General features: G+C 40.4%; 1 protein-coding gene across 1 annotated transcript in view; it reads right to left on the bottom strand.

Moving 5' to 3' along the window:
* The window catches only part of AK5 (adenylate kinase 5), an 83,275-nt gene that overhangs the window by 1,431 nt on the left and 56,328 nt on the right, over positions 1 to 25,516 (bottom strand). The window contains exons 9-13 of the mRNA XM_040073180.2: positions 22,461 to 22,503; positions 21,305 to 21,349; positions 12,760 to 12,923; positions 11,648 to 11,764; positions 7,676 to 7,864 (exon numbers count right to left, since the gene is read on the bottom strand). Coding sequence (XP_039929114.1) covers positions 7,676 to 7,864; positions 11,648 to 11,764; positions 12,760 to 12,923; positions 21,305 to 21,349; positions 22,461 to 22,503 — 558 coding nt within the window. The remainder of the gene's footprint in view (positions 1 to 7,675; positions 7,865 to 11,647; positions 11,765 to 12,759; positions 12,924 to 21,304; positions 21,350 to 22,460; positions 22,504 to 25,516) is intronic.

Raw genomic sequence — 25,516 nt, 5'->3', positions numbered from 1 at the left:
CTAAACACCGGCACAAAAAAACTGGTCTAACATAAAATGAAATTTGTTCTGCTTCATGGTAGAAGCATTCTAATGTAGAGGAGCAGCTTTAATAAACCAGATTACTCATTTTGTTTCCAGATTTCCGTAAGAAGGTTCTGCAGGCTTGATCATCTGTAGCAAAGTGCATTAAGTGAGGGAGCTTAAACTCTAAGTACTCATGTTTTAAAGTAAAGCTACACCTTTGATCCAGAACAGTTGCCAAGGGCTCTTTGCCCATCGCTCCAACCTGTCGAGGTCCTTGTGAAGGGCTGCACAGCACTCTGGGTTTTGGCTGCTCCACATTAACTTAGCAAATCAACGTGTTCCAGTGCATTTGTATTTGGAAACCCGGTGAACTGGTTCTGGTTTTATGACATCCTTTGCCCCTATATTTTGTAAGGCACTGCTTTTGTGGTATAAGGACACAACTTTCATTGAAGCACTTTTTTTTCTTGAACACCCCAAAGGTTCAGTTTTCTGACCAAACTGTTTTTCATGACTACTTCACAAAAACAAGACCAATTTACTTTCCTGTGCTGAAGATCAGAGAGCTGCATTTCAGCAGAGAGGAATGGCACTTACAGCCAGTAAGTCTGTGTTCCCTGGAAAACGTGAGGCAGAACTGAGATGTTCTGAGCACTGAGTTTCATGTCCATGCCCTGTTGTGTCACCTGAGGAAGGAGAGCTGTCTTTGCCCTCACAGCACTGCCACAAGCAGCTTTCACACTGCCTGTGTACTCCACACAGATGCCTATGCTAATTATTCCTTTCCTCAAATGCCTGCTGAGAGCTTTGGTCTTTACACGAAGCAAGATTCTTCTCTGCTTCTCCATGCTTATTAGCCTTTCATGCATGCATGACATGAAGTCTGCACAAGATTAAATGGACCCATGACAACTTTGTTAAAGGATCTTTTTCTGAACTGCTGCATTTTCATCTCCAAGTTGTTGACCAGAAAGCCAGACAGTTTTAGTCTTTGAAGGGGACAACCCTGCCTATAATACTTTCTGCCATCTTGGGTCTGCAGGAGAATTAAAGGAGTTTCATATTCAAATAAATGTGTTTTTAAATAGGCCAATAAATTCTGCTCAAATACAATGTTGTCTTGCAGCCAGCTCCTGTCCGGCTGACTGCAGTCCCTTGGTGCTGAGTCTGGTGTGGGAGTCAGCAGCTGCTCCTTGCAGAGATCCAGCAGGGGCTGCAGGCACTCTCCAGAGCTTGGTTTTCATTCGTGGTGGCATCTGCAGATGCTGAGAAGTTTGATCCCCGTTGCATCCTGTCAGAAGGCTGGCACATCTCACCAGCCTATTCCACACCCAGAGCACTGGATACCCAGCCTTTTGTAGAGCTGAGGCAGAGGCAGACAAGTGCTGATGCCTTAGAAAGGGCAGTTCTCCCACAAGGGCCGCACATCCTTCAGAAGTGTTTAGATGTGGGGGGGTACTTACTGGTAGCAAAGAGAAAATGGGAGTGATCACCCATTCTGAACCAAATGTCTGCCTTCTCCAGTTAAAACAAAATCAGCAACTCCCATCTCAGCTGCTAAAACACCTGGTTTGGCCTGTCTCAACTGCCAAGACAACTATTTTCATATGGCTGTCCCAGGAAATATACTGCATGCAGCGTGAAGGCCACAGCCATTTCAAAGCTCTCATCTTAGTATGTATTTATATTATAGCTTTACTTAATAAATACTTCTGCACTTCCAACTGATCCAATCTTATCAGCACAGCTGATTGCCACTGGCTTTTTGGTGACCTCTTTAGGACTGGGACCACTACTCAGGTCTAGATCTAAGGAGTTGTGATGAAGAATGAGTTCTGTAAGCATGGAAACCACCGCCCTTTATGATGGGCTGGAATGCTGAATTCATAACAGTAGCAATAAAATATGGATGGGGCTGACTAATGACAGCCCCAGTGCTTCCCATGCTGGCCTCCTAAATAACAAAGGCCTGATTCATAAAACTAACTTAACATCATGGCACAAAACTAACTTAATGTGCCAATAATTCACATCTAGTACTACAGTAATTCAACTACACTTTCAGCAGCTCCAGAGAAAAAATTGTATTTCTCTTCCTCAGATTATAACAAACCTCGTAAATCAGGCCCATTTTCAAGGCTATTTAAGGCTAGATTCTCATAAAACAAGATCCATATACAGTTTTCCACAGTTTTGAAATGCAGCTATGGCTTTTGGTAACTTCAAATACACAGAAATTTAATGAGCTCATATGAAAAATTACTGGAGTAACCATCCCTATAGTACAATGTTGCTCCTTTTGTCATTAAAATCTACCAATTAAGTTTTCTGCCAACAAATCTCCATTTGTTGTAGGTTTTGAAATTTAGAACTCTAAATACAGAGTGCCACTGAGAAGAACCTGCCTGTCTGTAGAGAGGATGGCTGAGAACAGACTCTGGAATGAACTCAGTAGTTAGAATCTTCTTCCTGAAGGTCAGTCAAGCTCAGCTGTGTTGTCACTAACATTTATGTCTTGGGCATTAGAGTGTGTTAGAAAATCTCCCTGAGACTGTGCAGCACCTGGTTCTCACAGCAAAGGATCAGGCTGCCTCAATCCACTGAGAACACACTGCCCGGAGACCTGTTCATAGTAGGCATGCATTTTCTGCTCTGCTTTATCTATGATCCCCTGCTAATGTTTCTGATGTATCTTTCTAGATCAGTTTCTCATCTAATGGGCCACAAAGCACCAAGGGGGGAATAGAGAATCGTTTGTTCCTTTGTTCCAAACATCCTTATCTGTCAGGGTTAATGGGTCTCTGAGAACCTTTCAAAAGATGAAAATAAACCACATAACTGCTCACTATTACCAGTGATTGCCCCTTCTGGAAAGGGGGAAGTCGCCCCTCCCCACACACAATTATAATGGGATCAGCAAGGGAAGGCTCACAAGTGGAACACTGGGAGAGGGTGGATGGTCACATGTTCACTCATAATGGTCATGGAAAATGTGATTGCAAGTGATTTTAGGAAGAAATAGTAGAACAACGCTGAGAAAAAAATAATAAAAGGAAAGTAAATAAGCGCAGAAAAAATGAACTTCTGTTGGACTTTGTAGGCTAAGCTTTCATAGCATGTGATCTGAAATAGTCAAAGTTTTTGGACACCCTTAAGCCTCTGCTCTGGCCTGCTTGGCTTATTTGTTGTACTCATGGCCTTTTCCTCAGAGTTTGAATAGGAAAGTTGTATGGAAGACATCTACCAGGTGTCTCATGTTAGCTAGGTAGGATCAGGGCAGTCTTGCTTGACTACCAAGGCACTGCTCTTCTCTTTTACTTACTACCCTCCTACTTACTGTCACTTCAAAAAAAGCTTTAAAGGATGAGTCAGATATTAAAAACAATCCTTTTTTTCCTCCCTTTCTTCTCAGTTGATAGAGGGCCACACATTCAAAGGGATTTACACTTAGCCATGTCAAAACACAAGTAGGTGTCTACTAAATTTTCAGATGCACTTTCCTGTCCAGCTGCCTTGGAATTCACTGAGAAACAGATTTAAAACCAAGTGTCTACCTGCTTAGTACTACTATAATGTTTCATTTCATTTAATGTCATTTATCTGAAGCACCTGATTCCTACAGAACCAGGCAGCTTGCAGGCAGTGTTTTTGAGAGCAGTGCTTTCAGCCCTGGCCTTTCCAGTACAAGGTCTTTACTGAAAAGCAGACACTCGCTGTCCTTAGCAGCAGGTGGGTGTTCTGTAACTGACTACAAAAGAAATTACGGCATATTAAACTAAATCCCAAAAACATGATTGGGAAAAAAAAAAAAAAAGAAAACTTTCTAACTTATTAGTCTCAACTACTTTACCTTCCAGAACACAATTTAGAAACTTAATGCCTCAGCAGAAAAGCGAGAACACTGCTGCCTTTGCCCTTCATTCTTCAGTCAGTTCACCTTCCCTTGCCAATATGTACACAATTCTTCATGTCAGCACGGTGCTGGAAGGACTGCTGTTGTTTATTCCTGTCAGGTTCACAGGTGTTTCATCTGCACCCACAGCCTTCACCCTCTGTCCATGTCTCAAGCCTCCACTGCTGAGCAGAAACACAAACAGGGAATCTTGGCCAAAGGGAAATCACCAACACAGTCCTGATCTTTTGTTGGCTTCACCAGGTCACTGTTCTTGTTCAGAGGTCAGCAGAATGGAAAAATGTTCCAGTTCCACCTATCAAGTTAGTTAGTTATGAATGCACCTACGCACAATAACTCCAGCTTGGGGAAAGTTGTAACATCCTCGAGGATTAAAGTGGGAATGCTGTTACAATATACCATACACCTTTGTCTCTTCTGGGTAAGTCAAGCAAGGGGAGAATTCCCAGTGAGTGCAGAGGAAGCCAGGTCAGAGCTGAGCTCTCCTGCCTGCACTGCATTTGTGTCAGGCTCCATCCAGCCATGCCTTAACGCCTGCTCCAATGCACAGAGTAAGAAAGCTCATTTGCCACTGTACTCTCACCACACCTTGATGTGGTGTGACAGATCAGTTCCTCCTCTGCTGAGTGCACAGCCAACATCTAATTCCCACACCAGACCTTTTACTGGCCTTCTGCCCAGGACTGAATTTTACATTTGCATATTTAATCAGCCTGTTTCAGGACTGCAAACCTTTGGAGTGGATAGGACAAGTTAAATATATCCCACCGTTGTCATGTGCTGTTCCCAGTCAGTGGAAAATTTTGTCCAACCCTAAATACACTTAAACTGGAGAAATTAAATTACACCAGTATGCCAACCCCACTTTCTTGTTACACAAGTCTATTTGTGATTTTCTTTTCTGTGGCCAGGTGGAGCTGGGTGCTTCAGTCAAGCCCTTTATAAAACATGATCACTTACACAATTAATACTTAGAATTTAGTGGTCCTTAGCCACACGCTGCAGTAAGCTGGCTAGAAAAGGTTAATGCTAAATCTTCATGGAAGTTAGAGGGATTTAGGCTCTAATATTCTAGAATCTCAACACCCACTCCTCTGATTGCTTAAGAAAGTGCATTGCTGCAATTCCAAGGGACATAAAGCTCACGTGGGCTTTCACTGAAGAGCTGCTTCTGTGGAAAGACCAAACCTAGGCAGGAATCAAAGATTCTTTAGACCCTTCTTCTCTTAAACACCTCCTCTTCAGATGCTTTGGCCATTGCTTATCCTGGGACAACAGACTGATCTGGATCTCCAAATAGCACCTTTGGGAAGGCATCGCTTCCCTGAAGCTACTGGATCCCACCAGCTTTGCCCAAGAAAAGGAGTACACTGAGCCTCTGATCTGTAGTGACACGGAGGTCCATGGGTGATTTAAAATAAATCCCTGAATATAGATGAGAATTTATTTTAAGGGGTCTTCAAATCAACACTGCTAAATTAACTTTGGGGGCTTTGTCTGAAATGGATAGGAAACACACAGTTCTTTCAGGAAACAGAGGTATAGAGGCAGCAGCATCTCCTTGGGAGCATGAACATCTTCAGCCAGCACTGGTCAGTGTTGGACAGTGATAAACCCACTTAGGAATGAACAAATCCCCAACACTGAAAGTATGTGGTGTTTTAATTGAAATGGGAAAGAAAAATACTAAACACGTTAGAGTGCCTCTAGGTAAAGTCTCAGTCTTCTCTGTGTGTGCATGATATTAGAAATAAAAAAACCAAGACTATTTTAGCCTAGCCTGCACAAAAAAAAAAAAAAAAAAATGCACTCGGAAGTTACATTTTATATATTTGATCAGAAGTTATTAGTGTCAGTTTTTCTGCTTTCCACCTGAATTTCCTTTCATCATTCAGAGAATAACCAGTGGCTGCTAATGACAATGCTTGGCTGTGTGTAAAATCTGTTGCTATAAATAAGAAACTAACCCCATGTCCTGGGAATTGCAAACTTCCCTTTGACTCTCTGCTTTCTTCAACACGTGTAGCTTAAACATATTCACCACTAGAACAGTTCTAAAAGACATTTTCCATAATAATGTTTATAAAGCTGATTTGACAGAGCTTTCACACCCAATGGTTCCACCTGGAAGATGGATATATGCTAAACACCACATTCACCAGAAGCAGGGTCAGGCAATGTAGACATTGTCAGAAAAGTAGTGTAGTGTCAGAAAAACAGTGTAGGCACTGTTCAAGCAAAGCACAGGTATTTTCTAACATGCAAACATACAATGTCAGCTTCCCCAAAACCAGTGCTATGAGCACAAATCACATATCCAGCTCTGACCCACAGATTTGGCAAGTTCCTTAAGGAGCTAATGAGCTACCAGCTTTCCAGAAAAGACTGCATGTTTTGCCATTACGTAGCGGATGGAGCAGGGACTTGCAGTAGAAGCATTAAGGAAGGGCAAGGAAAGTCTGTGTCAAGTGAAATGAGGCAGGCCATGACTGCAAAATCTGTGTGAAAGTATTAAGTACAGTTTCACTCTCTTTGGGGCTGTCACTTCCCTGATGCTTCAAAAAGGGAAACACTGTGGTAGGCACAGCTCCCTGGAATAAGATATTGAGACAGAGAGCTCTGTTTTCCTTGGCATGGTGCTGTGTTGGTGTATTGTGTATTGTACTGAATTCTTAGTTAGGCACATCCTTGCAATTTTGGCAAGACAGCTTCTCAAAGAAAAAACAAATAAACCACATAATCGTTTGTAAGCCTAAAGAGGAAAAGTAATCAGGAACTTCTTCTGCCACATAAAACTTTATCTTACGTGCACTCCTCGTTGGGCTTAGGAAAGGCCACAAATCAGGACTCTTCCTCTGAGTATATTTTTGTCAGCATTGTGTAATACCCTGTTCCTCAGGTCAGGATATTGGTGCATAAATTAGCTGCACATTTCTCTTTTGGGGACTTTGCAAAGGAGAAAACTTTGGGGCAAGTGTATGCATGTTTGCTGCAGCCTCTAGAAGAAACAGATTCCATAATATTTCCAGAAACAATTACTGGATTCTTTCTCTTTTACGAAAGACAGAGCAGTAGGACTAGATCTTTTTGTAACTGAGCTAAGGGACAGAGCATGACAGAGCAGAGAAATAAAGGAAAAAAAAACCAAAATCCTGTGTAATTGAGTCTACAGATCTGCCAGCTAAGTGCACTGATGGAATTTTTCTTGCTTCTCTGTAAAGTATTGATTATAGAATAAAAAGAATGCTTTAAATATCACATCCTGAGCAGTTGTAAACTGAGATAATTCATTGAAATTAATATAATGATGTTATATATTCCAGCAAAATATCTTTTTTGTATGCAGGTCTGTTTTATTTCAGGATATACCCTCCCAGTTTTGAATATTTTACTGAAGGGCTTCAGATTAACATAAACTTTCATCCTAATTCTGAAAGCCCTTATAGAGCAATAAATCCTAATATTTAAAGAAAAGCTTTCCAGAATTTATGTTTAATAAGAGATTCTAGACAGATGAGTTATTGATGCAAGATAGGTTCTCTGACTATGGATAAATCTGTGGTTTTATTCTTTCAGACTGTTCTGTGGAACTCAGAAGTTTGCAGAAATTGCAAACAAACCAAGGAATTGTGAAATGAGAACAACTGGAAAGTGCAGGAACAGTTCATAAATGGTGCAATATCAGTGTTTTCCAAATTCTGCTCATCTAACTGAAGTAAAAAGCAGTAATTTAATTTAAAAGGTCAAGTAATTTACCTTGCATAACTGTGTCTTGCTTTCATAGTATGCAATCAGAGGGTTTGATGCTTGGTAGTAGCGTTCAATTCTTTCCTCAGTGGTTCCAGTGTTCTCCGAGTTCTGACTGCCCTGATTCCTCATCAGAAGGCGACTGCTCATGGTTTCTGCAGAGCAGTCCAGGCAGAGCACCAGCTTTGGTTCCCCAACCTAGAGACAAAGGAAAACAACAGTCAAAGTACTGGCCCAGTAGAAGAGGTTTTGTTTGGATAACATCAAAACAGTCATCAAGGAATTTATTAGGGAATAGTATTTGTCTATGGGGGAACTGTGCTTATCAACAAACACCTCTCACTGTAGCAGCACTAAGGGATGCCAGCACTGAGGAGCAAGGCTGTGCTTGCCTGGGCTCTACACAGAGAGATAAAGAGATAGGATCTGACAAATTCTGGCTGCTTGGACTGAAGAGTGTCAGTTCATTATTTGCTTGATGCAAACAGTACAGGACCTATGGGATACTTGACTCAGTTGTATTTGTAGCCTTTTCTTTGTTCAGTGTGTGAAAAGAGAGTGGTGAACTAACAGCTTAGCATTTCAAGATGCAGTAGCAGGAAATGTCCACGTAAAAGTGAACCCACTTGAGATGGAAATGAGTAACAACTGACAGGCTCAGGGACACCATCAAATATTCACAGGAATACATCCTGTGAGTTACTTTATGTCACATAGAATTTTATGTCCTTGTCTGCAGTGTTCCCACATCATTCCTACCCACGCTGTAAAGGAAGGATGTGATACATTTCTCTGCATTTTCAAATTGGCAAGTAATTTCCAAATTCTATGGGAAGCTGGTTCTTCAATGCTGTTTGACTAGTGCCAAACTAGTAATGAAGGAGAGTCTGTACTTTTCTCTAATAAAAATAAATACAGATTTATTTATTTTTATTCTTAGGCCTGGCAAAGGTCATAAATAATTATCTCTCTCTACATTTGATCATAGATATTGGAGTACTTTATGGGAAAAAAAAGAAATGGCAAGAAAGAGAAAAATGTTCTTTATGGCATTTCAGGAGAGAGCCAAAAGTTCTAAACACAAATCCTCATCATTCTTTCTCTGAAACACTGAAAAATATGTATGTCAATTAGCATAAATATTGGAATGCACTGTCGTGCACCCTGCTCAGGCCCAGTTTCACAATCTCTGACACAAGATTCTGGATGAGCAAGAACTGCTGGGCTGAGCCCAAAGTGATAAATTCCACTGTCTCAGGCAAAAAAAAAAGGTGTTACAGGATCAGTGGGGAAAAGAAGTTAATTTTTCCGTGCAGTTATGTATTTAATCCTTCAATGACACTTTCATTCTTTTTCTCATTCCTTCTCTTTCCAGCAGGGATCTGGAAAACACTTCTTAGGAAACAGTGAGAAGTCTTGGGAAAAGATGACTGCTCTTCACACTAATGACAATTACAAAATCATATTTTTACCATGGCTACAGCAAAGAAAGTCTAAATGACCAATATATGGAAATTGTCCTTGTTATCTTTGTTGACAGTCCTTAAAGGAAGAAATATTCTAAAGGTAAATATTTCATGTCAGGCCTTCTGCATTTGACTGAGGATGTCTGGATTGTGTTGACCTTTCTACTACCCTTAATGACTTTGTAAGAGAAGCTGAAGGAAGGGATTATGTCAGACAGTTCAATGACAGGCTTTTATCTACCCATTTTTTCCACACAGAAAACATTAATGCTATTAGCTGTAGCAGCACTGGGTTTGGAGATTAAAAAAGCCAACAAGGCAGTTTTAATAGTGCAAGAGACATAGAGAATTAAAAAAAAAGATGTGGGCTTAATCAATGATTTAAACAAACGCCCTTCTTGTATAACTGGATTAGGATGGTGAGAAGTTATTTCCTCCCAGTTTTTCATGAGGAATTCCATGACCTATTCTAAATTATAATAGAATAAATGGGAAATAATTCCTTCCATCAGTTATATCATCACCTTGCCATGAGGATATGAAGGAGTCTGCTGACTGATAGGATCAGATAATAGTGTCTTGCTTGATACACTCAGTCTGATTTGCTTTTGAAAAATTTACATGATTTTCTTAAAAGTTTCGGTATTGCTATGTAGAATTCAAACCGTTACAGAAATACCTTTCTTCCAAACTAAAACCCACAAAAAGTGGAAGTAATGCCCTTATCAGGTATTACAGCAATTTTTGCTACCTTTTTTTTAAATTACTATTTTCCTGACAAAATTTAGCTTAAATAATACATACCAAACAACTCTAATGTTTTGAGTCTTTACTCTGTCTCACTGGGTACTTCCTGGTGCTGTGGAATATATAACTTAATCGTGTTTTTTCACCTTGTAGAAAGACTGAGGAGGGAAGAGTTTTGTGCTTCTCCAGAATTATGGCTGGGTAAAAATGCAATTGTACCATGGAAAGGAATTGAGTAAAGCTGGCTGGAGAATAAGCTCTTTCTACATAGCTCATTCTGTTTATGAGTCAAGCTCTGAAATATAAGCATTCTTGATGTCTTCTAAGTAGAACAGGTCTTTGTTAACAATTATAAAGCTTTCTACATGTCATGTAGATATGCAGCACTATTCTTCTGTACTCTGCTGCCATTAATTAGTAAGGCCTGATGTGCACCTCTTCTCATTCAATTATAATTTAAGAACTTCTCGTCGCCCTTTGGAAAGAACTGCAAAGCATTATCTCAAAAAGGACTCATTTAAAAAAACTTCACAGTCCTACTGAGTAGGTCACAGCCAGCCTGTGAAAAGTGGACACAGGGCACACCACGGGTGACTTAACACGTCCAAAATGGTCACTTGAGGTCTTTGTCTTGTACTCCAAATGCCAAATGCAGTCCAGGACTACAGGATCTTCTGCTGCTTCCAGGGAACTTCAAGGAGCTCTGCTTCAGCACTGGATGCATTAAGACTTATTTGCCTGGCAATACCTCAGTGCAGGACACTCCAATCTCAAAATCCCACTTCATAATATAGACGAGTGTCCCCAGGACACAAACATGAATGCCTGCCAGAGAAACAGCACTGCTGAAATAGTTCCTCCTTAGACACAAAATGAAAGAAATCTCCAGCATCTTTTTAAGTCTACAGCATTGTATTAAAGAGACTAATAAGTCAACACTTCTCATTATTTTGTCTGGCTTTTGATGCCTAAATCTTGCTAAGATTTTATGGTAATCAACTAAATAAAGCAGCTAAAGGCCCAGTGAGAAAGCAGGGGATTCATTAAAGTCATATTACCTTATAAACTTCTTTAGGATGTTTTTGGAGTGTAATATGATGTAAGATATACTAACTACTATCCCTAATTCACCACTTCTCCTAAACCCTGGCAGATTCATTCCTAGGCTTAGACAGAGTATTTTCAGCAGACTGGGAAATGTACGGCGGAGAGTTCTCACTAGGTCTTAGCACATACTGAGGAAATTGATAACTCTGGGACTGCCACGCAGGCACTCACAGAACGCTCTTTTTATGGCTGTGCCACCTGTTACTCATCACAAAAATTAAATCCCTGTTTGGCTGTTTCAAGTGGCAGCCAGCTTTAGCAGAGCTGGCTTACTGGTAATAAATATTAACTGTGAAGATACATACTTCTGTGAACTTGCATCAGATAGTGCTTGATCAGATTTTCGTGAGAAGTACAGCACTATCCACTAGAATTAGAAAACTGGTTCTAAAATGATGTTTTCCACTAAATGTGAATTGTTCCTGGTTTACATTAAATTTAGGTAAAATCAGCCTTTACTTCTCGTTGTACTCTAGAGTCTGTGTAGGTAAGGGCAACAGCTAGATTTGCTATACTGACGAGGGGCCAAAATTTCAGTGATCAGCAGCACAGCTCTGCTGGATTGGCTTTTTACATGTCCCTGCTGCAATCAGCTGAAGAGAGGGACCAAAGCGGCACCAGAATCACAGGAGTTACAACAGCATTACAACTGTAAGGTCACCTTGCTCTCAAACTCCTCTGCATCTTTCAGCTCTTGGGGATACCCATGGATCAGGAATCCTTTTGTGTCCCCTAGCTGGGAAACCATGGCTTCCTTCAGTAGCTCTAGAATGACACTCTGTATGGGAAAGAGAGGGGATTAGTTGGTTAATGAATAAGAAAGATTGATACCTTTGTTTGTTGCACTAACTTCAGTCCCACACCCTTGAAAACAGCCCTGTTTGGCTATAAGTAGGCCTTGTGAATGCAGGTGTTTTTCTTGTCTTGCAGGGCACCCTGCTTTTGATTCTCTCAGGACCAGCTATGCCACACAAATCTAATGCTGCAATCCATCCAAGATTTCCCAAAGTGCCCTCCAGATAGCTCAGAATATTTCATAGTTTCAAAATGAATGTTAATACCTGCAAAACTCTAGAGCTTTGCTGCAGCATTTTCCAATCTGATTGCATTTTGCTGTGTCACCGGTATAATTATATTACATGGAAAGTGACCCCATCTTACCAAACACACTGAAGAGCAAAGCAATCAAAATCAAGCCTGAGCACAGCTTTTAGTTTCCCCTGAGCAGCATTTCCCAGTATCTCTCATTAACAAACACATCCTCTGACCTAGCTGCAGTTGCTGAAGACTCACCAAGGGTTGGGACTGTGGACCTGCCATATAAAAGTCAGGTCCAGCTGAGAACAACCCCCTCTGCCTTCACAGTCTCCATTAAGCTGCAGTCCAGCTACTCTGGGATGTCAGCCAGCTCTGCAGGGAACTGCTGCAGGTACTGTAATTTAAAATAGCTGCCAGGAGGACCAGCTCTGAATCTGAAATGTAACGCTATAAAAAGGACATAAAGTTTCTGTTTCCTGTACTTACACTTACATTTTGCAATGCATCTGTCTCACTTTATTTCATGTCTAATTTATTGCCTATGTGAAACATAAAGAAATACTGGCACTGAAAGGGGAAACAAGTGCCACGGATTTGGCAACAATGAAATGTCTCCCTGAGGTTAGATTAGAAATGGGAATCGTCAGCTCCAGTATCTACTTCTACTGTTTTAGACAATATACCTACCACTGCCTCTGTTTAACTATTAGAACTCCAAATAAAACCATCACTCACGCCAGGCACAGCTTCACCACACTCCACAATGTCTTTGATCAATTTACTTCTCTCTGATAATGATGATAACTCATTTTGGAGAAGGTCGCCAGTGGACAGGTGAGTAAATCCGTATTTCTTGGCTAACTGTTTGCATTGGCTACCTTTACCGGAGCCAGGCCCACCTATGTGAGGGAAAAAATAACTAGAATTAGAAAACAACAGAAATCATCCATTTCTCAAACTACAGCCACCAAGAAAATGGGAGGAAATTGATGACAGTATTTTGGCTTTTTTTTTTTTTTTTTTTTTTTTTCCTGTAGAGACACTATTTACAGTAGAACAAGTCATATACTTCCCTTCCAGTACAACTACAGTGCTGACTCAAAAATGTGTTGAAGTTGAAGGAGTCACAACAGTGTGAAATCTCCCACAGAGGAGAACCGGTTCCTAAAACACTATTGGCATGTAAAGGAAAAACATGAAACAGCCTGTGGAAAAGGGGATTTGACTCAGTACATGTTCAGTTTGACAGCTGCAACAAATGGTAGCAAAGTAATGTTCGCTGCACCACAGTGAGGGAAATAAAAACGAGCTCCCACCTGCAGCTGGCCCCCGTGCTGCCCACAGGAGCTGTGGGAGAGAGCGGGCAGGAGGGAAGGGCACCAAGGCCGGGGGACGCTGCGGCGTGCCCCTGGCAGGAATGGCACCTGCACCCTCCTGCTCCCCCTGCTCACGGCCCCGAGCTCTGCCCGCGCCGCTCGGCAGCTCCTCCACGGAGCCGGCTGCTTCTCCCTCCGCTGCCAGGCTCAGGCCCGGGAAGCCAAAGGCCGCTCTCTTGGGGCTCCCGCCGAGGCACCGCAGCCACCCGCGGCTGGCCGCAGAGAAGGACGGCCCGTGGAACCTGCTGGAAGCCGCCTGCCAGCGGTCCCACCGCGGCACCTCAGCGCTGCTGGCACAGCTGAGGGGAGGCCCTGAGGCGCCACGTCGGTGCCAGGGCCTGCGGGGCGGGAAAGCAAATCGCTGCTGGGAATTTGTGGAGAAAAATCGCACGGCGTGTAGCAGCAATTCTGCAGCCTTTGATGGATCTATTCAGAAGATCTACTGCAGCAGGAGGTAATTATAGCCTTGGAGGGAGACAATGTTCAAATTCTTTTCAGTAAAGTTTTTCTTCAGCAGGTGACCTGTGTCATTTATCAACTGTTGGGACCTGCAGGTAGGGCTACACGGCTCTGCTACGGGCATTTAAGATGCTAGAAAATACGTGGCTTTCCTGGTTCCCTTATCTTTCCACAAACAAACATAGGAATAACATGTTCACAATAGAGCAAATTTAGCACCTTCTCTGCCTCGCTTGAAATTTCTTCTAACTTTTGCATTCAATGTAAGAAATAATTACTCTGAGCATATAATTTTCAGAGAAATTACAGTACTGTAGCTGAGACTAAAAATTGGGTCATAAAGGAGGAGCATCAAAGGAAGGGATTTGTCTTCTGTGATCTGCAGTCTTCTACTTCAGCTTCACAAGGAGAATGGCCAGGCTGTGGTGTGAGAATCACACCTGTGCTACAATTTTTCTAGAACTATCTTTGTTGCAGGCTTATCTTCTGGCCAGTGTGGGTTGCATGTTGTTTTTCTATCGCTATAAAATGAAGAATGTTATTGTTTTGTAAAAAGACTGGTTGAAAGAAAGCAAGGAAAATATAGGAGCAGCCATAGAGAAACAGATGTAGCAAAATTACAGGCAAATTACCAGTAATGAATCCCTTAAATATCTGCGTGGCAATTAATTGTATTTCTGGCCTGTTTTGGGATTTTTTTTTTAGATCAGTAAGTTTGTTTACACATTTTGTCTCCTGGCCTTGAAAATGCTAACAGTGCAGTAATTTCATCCTATTTATTTAGTGTATATATACAGTATTAAAAAAGATCATTGTATTCTTTCGTGCATATAAATAAATAAATAAATAAATAAATAAACTGTTTCTCTTCTGAATGCAGAGCCCAGTGAGAATGTTAATAATTTTTCCCCATATACGAAATAAACTAGATCTCTTTTTAGAAATAGCAGTACAAGGACATTTTTGGTTTTTTAGCAGGTAAATATTCAGAAAATTGGATGTGCTTCTAATACCTTTGTGTGTTAATATTTTAAAACAGAACACTGTCAGAATGGCACAATATTCAGGGCATATACATAATGAGTATTCCTCCAAAACATTAACAAAAATGACCATTTCTTTTAATAGGAAAGTTCAAATGAAGCAGAGATTAACATGCTGAGCTCTTTAAAGAGTCAAAAACATATTTGAGTAAGTTATGTCCTAAAAGTGGTTGTTTTTTTGGCCACTGGTATTAATTTAGATTCATCTGATGAGTAGCAAAGCATCCTACTGCTTGACAAATGCATACAACCCACTCCATCAAGTCTTGTGCTTTCTTATGCTTGAATGAGACCACAGTTCTTGCCTGGCATGATCTGAGAAGAGGCTGAATTCCCCAGGAAATTCAGCATTGAGGGCTGAGCACAACTTGGCCTTTACACTGCTATTAATCTGTGTGTCTGAAATTAAAGTACTATCTTGTCTCCCTCTGAAGTTCCTTAATGTGACTGAAATCGAGCTATTCAGGTGGGGAAAGGATGTGAAAGTGCATTTTCTTACTAATTAGGTGTTTCCTTCTTGCTCAGAGTATATATTTAAAAGACTGCTACATAAGCAGCTTTAACAGCAAATTAATCCAGCAGCCATGAGGCTCAGGATCAATTTGTAGTGCTACAAAAATTGCACTTGTTCTTTTAGGGGATATTTTTCTTAAATCTCTTCATTTTTCTAAAGAAAAAATCACGTGAAGAAAGTTTATCTGTAATAACAGGTGCATATGAAACATGACAAAGGCTAGCGAAAAGATTTTTTCAGTTAAGACTTCACTGTAACTTGTTACGCTGTTTTTCATATGGAAAATAACTCGGGGCATTGAAAGAGGTATTCAAGCTTTTCCAGTGGCTGAATTGTTAGCAGAAAAATATGTCCCCACTTTTGTTGTAAGATTCTTTGTGAACACTGTCATTTTTTCTATACGCTGTCAACTTGTGATCTGCCTACGTATACTTTGGAAAAAAAAAAAGTGTTGGTTCATGATAACTTGTTATTCAGATTAATCACGTTGTCTTCTGATTTCTATAAATGCCATGAAGAGAAAAAGCTAAAGCTAAAAAAAAGCTAAAGCCGGAGGAATTATGAGCGTGATGTGACCTGTAGGACAATATAGAACTACCAGCAGTTCTTCAATGTTAGTGTGCTTTTGTATTTTCCTAGTATTGCCCAGTGTATTACACCTTGCTTTAAAGCTCATTTGGAAGCTTAATAAAAATCCAAAAAATTGCAGGTGAAGAAATTAAAGAACAATGTATTAATCAGTGAAGTTATTCTTGGAAACAGAACTCTCTGAGTGTCCCTTTGTGCTTTTTGATACAAATAGTAAGCAAGAATGTAGAACCAGAGTACTAACACAGAAATTAAATGCAGTTCTCTATTGCTTTTCTGCAGCCAAGGCCAGATTAAAGGGTCTATGCCATCCCTTAGAGCAGTATTCCTTTCCATTATGTTGAATCATGGGCCTGTGAGAGGGGATCTTCTGGTAAATAACTTTCTGGCAGCACTGCTGACTTAGGTGGTTCCTTTTCCCCATGTAATTATTGACTGCAGAAATGCTTCACAGAGTCCTTCAAGGGGAGAAAAGGAATAGTCTCAGTGAGTGGGGAAATGACCAATTGCCCAAGCAGCACTACTGGGTGTTCAGCTGCAGTCAGCCCTAGATCATGGAAGGTCTCAGCTGCAGCCAACCCTAGATCATGGAAGGAAGGTCTCAGCTGCAGCCAACCCTAGATCATGGAAGCTCTCCTCCCTCCTGCCTGAATCTCCTCCAGACTGGGAAGGCCTAGGAGCCTGGGCATGTGACTCAAATGTACCACTCTGACCTAGAGCACAGCATCACCAGCAGATGAATTAATGATGACAGAGGGAGCTGGGACTGCTGCTGCCAGCGAGCAGGGCCAGGACCAAGCAATATGAGCAGTGCATGGACCAGCGTTGCTGTCAGAAATACCAGTAAGAGCAAAAGTGTCTTGCAGACAGTCTGAGATGTCTCTATTTTAAATCTTACAAGTTTATCATATACCAAAATATCATGAGTATTTGTATAAAATGCTAGCAGTAGGATTTACAAGACAGTCCCACTGTTTATTTTAAAATGTTTCAATTTCAAGACCTTGTTATCATAATGAGTATCATTCTTGTATCAGGGAGAAGTGCAGGGGAAACCTAGCTGCACAAGGGAGCCTCAGAAGTCTGAATTGAAACCAAAATAACCCCAGTCAATCTATCCCTAAATTCAAGCAAAAATTTTGGAGGGCTTGATGAGTTTGGCAATTTTATCAATGCTACTTGGATTGCATAGACAAGTAAAAATAAGCCTTAACTTCAGAATATGGCATTTGAAGGCTTCTCAATAGCACCTCATCTGTTGTTCGCAAATTATTTTAGTCTGAGGGAAACCATAGAGAAATTGTACTATTATTTAACAACAAGACAGCCCTCAACACTTCCTTTGTAAATCTTTTTTTCTGAGAAATTATTTTCATTAGAAAACAACGTGTTGTACGTGTTGGCAGAGTGATGCAATATCCTGGGACATCACTGAGTTTTCATCCTTCTTAAAGAAAACATGAAGCTGATTTCATGGGAAGTCAGGGAAGTTAGCCTTCCACAGCATCTACAGTTAGCTTGGGCTGACTGGATGTTTAATTATCAGTACTGCTCATTCTGTGCTTCTCTGATGGCAGAAGGAGCTGCAATACAGGTATTGTAGCATAATTTAGGTTGGAAGGGACCTCATCTGGTTAAACCTTACACTCAAAGCAGACCTAAATTCATGATAAATTGAATTAGGTTATGTCATTTGAGGTCTGACATACCTGGGACAAATAAAGAGTTTGAGTTTTGTGATATATTTGCTTATTGAATTTTGGTGTGTGTGCAAGAAGCTCCTGTCTGCAGCTGATAATGTCTACCTAGGTGTAAATGGTGAGAATATCTTCAGTGTCACCTAAAAAGCTGGTCCTTCTTACATTGAGATTAAGCAATTACCAGCTTTAGATAATCAGCAAGAATATAACAAAGATTCTATAGAGGAAAGTGGTTACATTAACTAAGCTTTAAACACCTCATTTATAAGTCAGCAGGGAGTGTGTTTCTGATCCAAAGTGCAGAAAGATTCCTGAAACTTCCTGTTTTACTTTCAGCCTCAACCAAAGCGGAATGTTTTCTGAAGCTCCTGCACAGGCGAGGGAGGGGCAGTGCTCCCAGAAACTGTGTTATGTGTGACAGTTTTGTGGATGCAGTATGGAATATTGCAGTAGTTAAGAATTAGAAGATCGTTCATCATTCATTGTGGTTAAAATTTTTCTGCTTTACAATATGGATAAAACATTGACTTTGTTGCTTAATTATTCCAACTTGATTATTGTTCTAGTTAATTCCTACATTAGCTTTGAGGTAAACTTTTGCTAATTAGATTATTTCTTTTTCTTTTCCCTTTTGGAAAGTTTTCGAGGGTAATTAGTGGGGGAAGGAACTGCCTGTTTCTTTCCCTTTGTTCTAAACAGTATCACTGTTTGTCAAGTATGGCAGATGGTGCATTTGTTTTGATTTTTTTGGTAACTTCTTCAAATGCCCATCTTTAAAATTCTAGCTTTAAAACACCCTTATACCCATCTGATTATTTTCTCATCAAATAATGCACACCTATGTAATAAGTCAACATCCTTAATGACACCTGAGCCCCAGACAGTTTTTCCCATTCCAGTATCCTACAGCAGCCTGCTCTAACCCAACTTCTCTCTCTCTCTAGTCAAGGTATCCTGGGCTGAACATCTCTGGCACTGCTCACTCCAACAGAGCCTTAACCACTGACATTTGAGGCTTTTTTTCCTTCTCCACGCCCCCACAGTTTTGTCCTGTTCCTCTGAGATTTCTTCATGTTTTTCTTTCACTCTTGTAGCGTCACAGCGATCGGATTTCAGCTCTTGACTGACGTGTACAGTGACTTCCTGCCTGCACAAACGTGTGTGTAATGCTAAAACTGGAGTGCTTGTGGATCAACAGGTGATCCGTACAGATTTACCTGCCTGAAAAGGACACGGGGTAACAGAGCTTGTGACCACTCCAAACTAACTGCTTCAAGAAATCTGTCTCTGGGAGATACCTTTTACTTTCACAGTAGAATAAAGTCAAGATTTTGCATGCAGGTCTCGTGTTGCTCAAAACACCCCAACAAAGCCACAAAAACCCTCTCACTCTTCTCATAAGACTTTAAGAAACTTTTGCAGGGGTGCAAGGATGGGGGATGGAGATGGAGGTATTTTGAGAAAAAAGTATAAATCATTCTAGATAATTTTTTGAAAATTAACCCATGTTTGGACTTAGTAAAACTTTTCATGATAACCTTTTTAAGAAAATTGAGTTTTGATTAAGGCACAATTCATCTCTGCTCCCAGAAAGCATTTACTCAAAAATCTGAGCAGGAATAACTGGGAAAAAGGTGTGATTTCAATTTTAAGCTGCAAAATGACTACTAGATGTCCTATAAAAAAATTATATATGTCCTATAAATTAAAATTTAAAATCACTCGTAAAATAAAAAGATTCTCAGAGGCAAATGAAAAATATGCTTTGCCATGGAGAATTTCAGAGGCAAAATTCTTGAGTGTGTTCTCTTTTTTTTCCTTACAAATCTGCTTGTACAAACCCAAATGTTTTGGGGTTTTTTTCAATAAGATAGGCGAGACAGAGTGAACAGCAGGAAGGTATACTTCAGTGAGCATAGATCACAGTTTGCTTAAAGATTGAAAATCAGGTGTTATGCATCCTTCCCTTAAAAAAAGTCCAGTGAACTCTTCAGTAACCTCATTTTACTTTTTCAAACAGATAACACTTGTGTTGCAATAAATCAAGTCAACTTGTATTCGGCATAAGAGAGCGTGGGATGAAATTGCAACGAGAACGCTTTCTTAATAGAATTTTAGGTTGCAAGGAAATTCTTGGAATCATTTAGTCAAATGACTGTGTTATACTGGGATCAGCTACAGCAGGTTGATCTGAACTCTGCCAGGTTGGGGTTTGAATATCTTAAGGATGGAGACTTTACGGTTTCTGGGCAACTTGTTCCAGTGTTTGACTACCCTCATAGTAAAAAAGTGGTTTTTGTGTTCAGGTGAAATTTAATGCATTTTAAGTTGTCCCCATTTTCTCTTGTCCTGTCACTGGGCATTACTGAGAAGATTAAGGCTCCCTCATCTTCATTCCCTCCCTAGGGCAATTATTTATACTTAGTGGTAAAATCCTCTGGCGCCTTCTCTTCTGCAGGCTCAGTCCCAGTTCTCTCAATCTCTCCCCAAATGAAAGATGCTCCTATTCCTCAGACATCTTTGTGGTCCTATACCACACTCCAACAAATCAGTATCTTTCTTGTACTGGGAGCCCAGACTGGACACAGTACTCCAAATGCATCCACAGCACTGCTGAATAGGGAAGAAGGATCATCTCCCTCAACCTACAGGCATTGGAATGTTTTTTGATGCTTCCTGAATTCTGAATGAAACTTCCATTCACTTCATTCACTTAACATTAATTTTGGAAGTCCTTTCTTTCTTCCTCTCTCTCTTTTCGCGCCCCACCCCCCCCCCAGGAAAAGCAATGCACACATTGATTTAGTTCTATGTAAAATCCCCCATGTTCTGTTATCTATCGTTAGGTCCTTGGAAATGTGAGTTCCTGCTCTGCATTGTAAAGCATTTCCAAAAACTGCTCAATACAAAAGCAATTATTCTTTCCAAGTAATTATTACCAAGCTTTAAGCTCAATCTTCTGGTTATAATTTGTTTTAAAAGACTGCTCTAAGTTTATGCTAATTATATTACTCACATTCATGTGATAAAGGGCATTAACACGGTGCTTTTACTCTGAGGATTTCCAAAAGCAATATAAAGTAAACCCTGAACCTGCAAAGCTTCAGTGCTAAGGATCATGCTTGGTGAGCAACCTGTTGGCTTTTAACACAGTGCTGAACACATGCAGAATTGAAACCTGTATTCAACAGAAGTTGCCTCACAAATAAGGAAGGGAAGAGACCTGCTATTTTTCAGCCAAATCTTAAACTTTTGAGTTATAATCCAATTTAGTAAAATTTTAATTAATGCTGGTGAGGTAGCTTCGGTGTGGGAAGTCACACAACTCAACTGTAACTGCAAAAGAGCTGATGTTATTTCAAACATGTTCACAATCAAACGAGCTGCCTGTTCTGAGCTTTACACGACTGTTGATAGCATGGTTAGACCCAAGTTAATCACATGCTATTAAATCCTAACTCCCTTTCAAAAGACTAAACCAACATCATAAAATAAACGTTCTCAGCCAATCTATTTTGCTAAAAAAAATAAATCACATAATCAAAGCTAAATAACATGGGAATATTCAAATGTAGCAGTTAAATTAGGAATCCTACTTACCAACAACAAAAATGATATTTGATTTCCTTAGATCTTCTGAAAAGTCTAAAATGAAAATAAAAATTCTTTAGTGGCAAGAGCTACTAATTTTAATGTCAGCTACTTACCACACCCAATTGTGTAACAGTCATGCAAGGGGATCTGATTTGACTAGATTTACTTTCTTCTATAAAAAATATATATATATACTTTCTTCATTCCAAAAGGAGCTATTATCCACAAGCCTATTAATCTCTCAGTTTCATAGTTGTCATTGCAATTATGATAAAGAAATTTTACCTGAAAATAGACTTTGCAATACACATCAGTTCTTTAAAAAATAAAGATGAAAAAAAAGCAGATTCATCTTGATGTAATAATGTGATGTCATGCCTCCTCAGCCACTGTTTCTACTGAGTATATTATTACATTATAATTGCTATAGAATCTTGCCCACCTCCCATTTAGATTTTATACTCTCTGAAATGTAGTTCTAAATTCCTCTCAGCCTCAAATTCAGCCAAATAATAACCATCTTAGCTGAAATCCAGGCAATACACTCAACAAAACAATGGTATGTATTACAGCTTTGCCTTTAACTGAAAGTGTATCTTTTGAAAAACCAATTCCTTCTGGTCTGAGTCCCTGTCATTGTGCTGATTATACCAGTGCAGAAGGTGATCTTGCGCTATGTGAGCCTGCTGAAATTTTATTATGTCTTTGAGTTAATAACTTACAAGACACATATGTGATTGTGTTAATCACATACAAGACACCTCATACAATTTTTGGGGTTTATTTTGGGGTATGTAGGATTCTTATTGCAAAAAATCATTAGCCTTGAAATGTTTTGCTTTATCCTTTCATTCCTCTTAGACTCAGCACCTCGTACTTTCCAAGGAGACTGCCAATTTCTGAAAACACCTATGAGATTTGATGCTGATTAACAGTAGGATTTTCTAATAATTTTGGATCCATTGGGAAAAAGAGTATAGAAACATCCTTTACAAACTTTAATTTGCATTCAAAGAGAATTCACATGATAAAAATCCCTTGAGGCATAAAGTTCACTATATAAATAACCTGAATTCACTTTACTTTCTAAGTAACTATTTAAATAATGGGAAATCAAAGGTTTCAAAATTAAATGGCAATTGACACTGAAAATGAAACTTACCTCCTGTGCTCTCATAACCAGAAAAACTTGACTGATCCTCCTCCTGTTAATGAAGCAATTGACAAATTGAAATTGATATTCTGCATAGTTGGCATTTCTTCTTACATCTGCTTATCTGTGTATCTTAACATATATTTCTCTAAGCTCTCAGTCTTAATCTATGTTGAGATATAGTTTAGTGCCACAGAAATGCTGTTTCAGTTGCTAGAACACGAGCACAGAGAACCCAAGATATCTTGAGATGATTCACTATCCCATATAATGGCTGGAGCTCCTCAGGGTTGGGGATGGGCACTGCTGTTGTTTAACACCTTTGTTGGTGACATGGACAGCGGGGCGCAGTGCAGCCTCGGCAGGTCTGCCAATGACACCAAGCTGTGCTCAAGGGGAGGGATACCTGAGAGGTGGGGCCATGTGATCCTAATAAAGTTCAGCATACGAGGTCAGAGCTCCTGGGTCTGTAAGCACGGTTACAGGCTGGGTGGAGAACGGATCCAGCGCAGTTCTGGGGAAAAGGACTGGAGTTGTTGTTGGATGAGAAGCTCAACACGCTCCATCAATGTGCATTTGCAGCCCAGAAGGCCAGCCGTGTCCGGGGCTGCATCAAAGGCAGTGTGGGCAGGCAGCAGGCTGAAGGAGCGGATCCTTCCTCTCTGCCCTGCACTCGTGGGACCCCACCTGGAGCGCTGCACCCGGCTCTGCACCCAGCACAAGGACAGGGACCTGCTGGAGCGAGTCCAGAGGAGTCCACAGGATGCTCAGAGGGATGGAACACCTCTCCTAGGAAGACAGGCTGAGAGAGCTGGGCTTGTTCAGCCTGGAAGGGTCTCTGCAGAGACCTTCCAGCAGCCTCCCAGGACCTGAAAGGGGCCTGCAAGAGAGCTGGAGAGGTGGAGAGGGACTGTATCCAAGGACATGGAGTGACAAGGGGGAATGGCTTTAAACTGAAAGACAGTAGGTTTAAATTAGATTTTGGGTAGAAATTCTTCACTGTGAGTGTAGAGAGGCACTGGAACATGTTTCCCAGAGAAGTTATAGAAGACCCATCCATGGAAGTGTTCAAGGCCAGGTTGGATGGGGCTTTGAGCAACCTGGTCTACTGGAACATATAGCTGCCTGCTGGGGGTTTGGAGCAGAATGATCTTGAGGGTCCCTTCCAACCCAGGCCATTCTCTGCCATAATACTGGTTTTGTGAGGAACAGCTCTTCACTGTCCAATTGCACAATTCTCACATGATATATAACCAACCAATGTGCATCCTGAATTTCTTCCAAAGTATCTGTGGTATGATCAACTGTTAATATTGAGAAAGCAATATTGGAGAAATTTCTAAAAGTGAGCTATAACATAAAGATGGTATTAATCTTTGATCTCAAATAACTTAAATGTGTTTACCTTCTGAATGCAACACAAGCTACAAGTTGTTATAAAGGCTGTTGAACTACAAGGAGGGACTACACCAGGGAAATGGGGGATGTTGCATGTTTTTTCTCCTGAGATTTAGCCACTTAAAATAATTTTGTCACTTTCTGTATATTACAATCAATGCGAAATTACAAATACTGGCCAGCAAGACTGTCAGAATGGGAATTCTTTATTGTTCAGATAAGTGAGAATTATGTATGTGCTGGACATAGTCTAGGTTAGGAGGTGTCAGTATACTCACAGCAACAATGTTTTAGCCTGGTCTGTAAAATATCAATTATAGCACTGACAGCACCACATCCTCATGTGACAGTATTACATCATCAGTGCATAACATCAGCACAAAACATGTTATGTGAGTCATCTCAGGAGCATATGGCTATCAAGCCATAGCTTCTGCCAGCACAGCTCTCACAAATAGCCACCTTTAAATGTGTAGAGCTGCAGGAACAGATGAAGTGATATGAACTGCAAGGTGACTGAAATGGGTAAACTGCTGCCCAATGTAATTTGCAGGGCTCATGCACTACCCTTGCAGGTTTCTTCTTGTGTTCCCATCTTCACTGAAACTGAAGTACTCTTCATTAGGCTGAAGTACGATTATATTGGTTACACAAATTATTTTCATTTTTTGATTCATAGTAATTCTCAGCCTATTACACTGCAGCAGAAGAACTACCATTTTAAAAAAAGAAAGCTGTCATTTTCAAATGAGAGATTAATCTCTTTCCTACATTTCAAGTGACAATATTAACCTTACGTCCTTTATTTCTGGAAGTAATAATACAGTAAAATAATTGACCCTCCAAAGGATATATTGCATACAAAAGGCTTCATTTTAGATTCTACTTCTTATAATGCCTTTGAAAGTTTATAGATCAAAATTGTTTTAGGCACTAAAGTAAAATTTTAGAGTAAAATTCCTTTAAAAATCAGGATCAGAATTCCAAGATTGCAATCAAATTAAAGAATTGAAAGCGACATTATTTCTTTCAAGTTTTGCTTTTGTTCTTCCCTATGATTGCAGACTGAAACTGCCTCCAGCCAGTTTTTGTGCTGATCTGGGTGAGGAGCTAGATGTGCTGTTTGGTTTTAGGTCCCTTGCAAAGAGTGACACTCTGTCTGGCACCCTGTTTAATGCAGTCCCCTCGTGCTTGCAGTTGACAATACCCATTTCTGATTGAGTCTTTCCAGCAAGGAGGTCTCTAAACTGTGCAGGCTTGACCTGTATCAGGCTGAAGACACTGCTCTGCCTGTTACCAGAGTGCTTTGGAAAATAACTGTGGGATTTGGCAAGTGATCACATAAGGCTAAGTCCCTCCAGTTAGACAGCAAATGGTATTTGACACCGCACTGCCATCAGCAGTACAGTCATTAGAGCTGTTTCCAGGTACTTGAAAGCAAAGGGAGGAAGATTACATCTTATAATGAGCTCCGAAGAAAGATGGGTAGTCTGTAATTTCAAATGCCTTTACAGTCAAGTTATATCTCCAGATATTATCTGAAAACATATCCATTCATGGAGTATAGCTGTCCGTGTAACTGCTTAAACAGTATCAACAGTGCGTTAAAATAATTGCTAAATAGAGAAGTTTGCTACCTGTAAAGAATTGCTTATTTGACATTTGTC

This window comes from Hirundo rustica, chromosome 9 (genome assembly GCF_015227805.2).
Source record: "Hirundo rustica isolate bHirRus1 chromosome 9, bHirRus1.pri.v3, whole genome shotgun sequence".
Classification (NCBI taxonomy): domain Eukaryota; kingdom Metazoa; phylum Chordata; class Aves; order Passeriformes; family Hirundinidae; genus Hirundo; species Hirundo rustica.
Note: the sequence above shows the minus strand (reverse complement) of the source record. Positions and strands in the feature narration are given on the sequence as shown.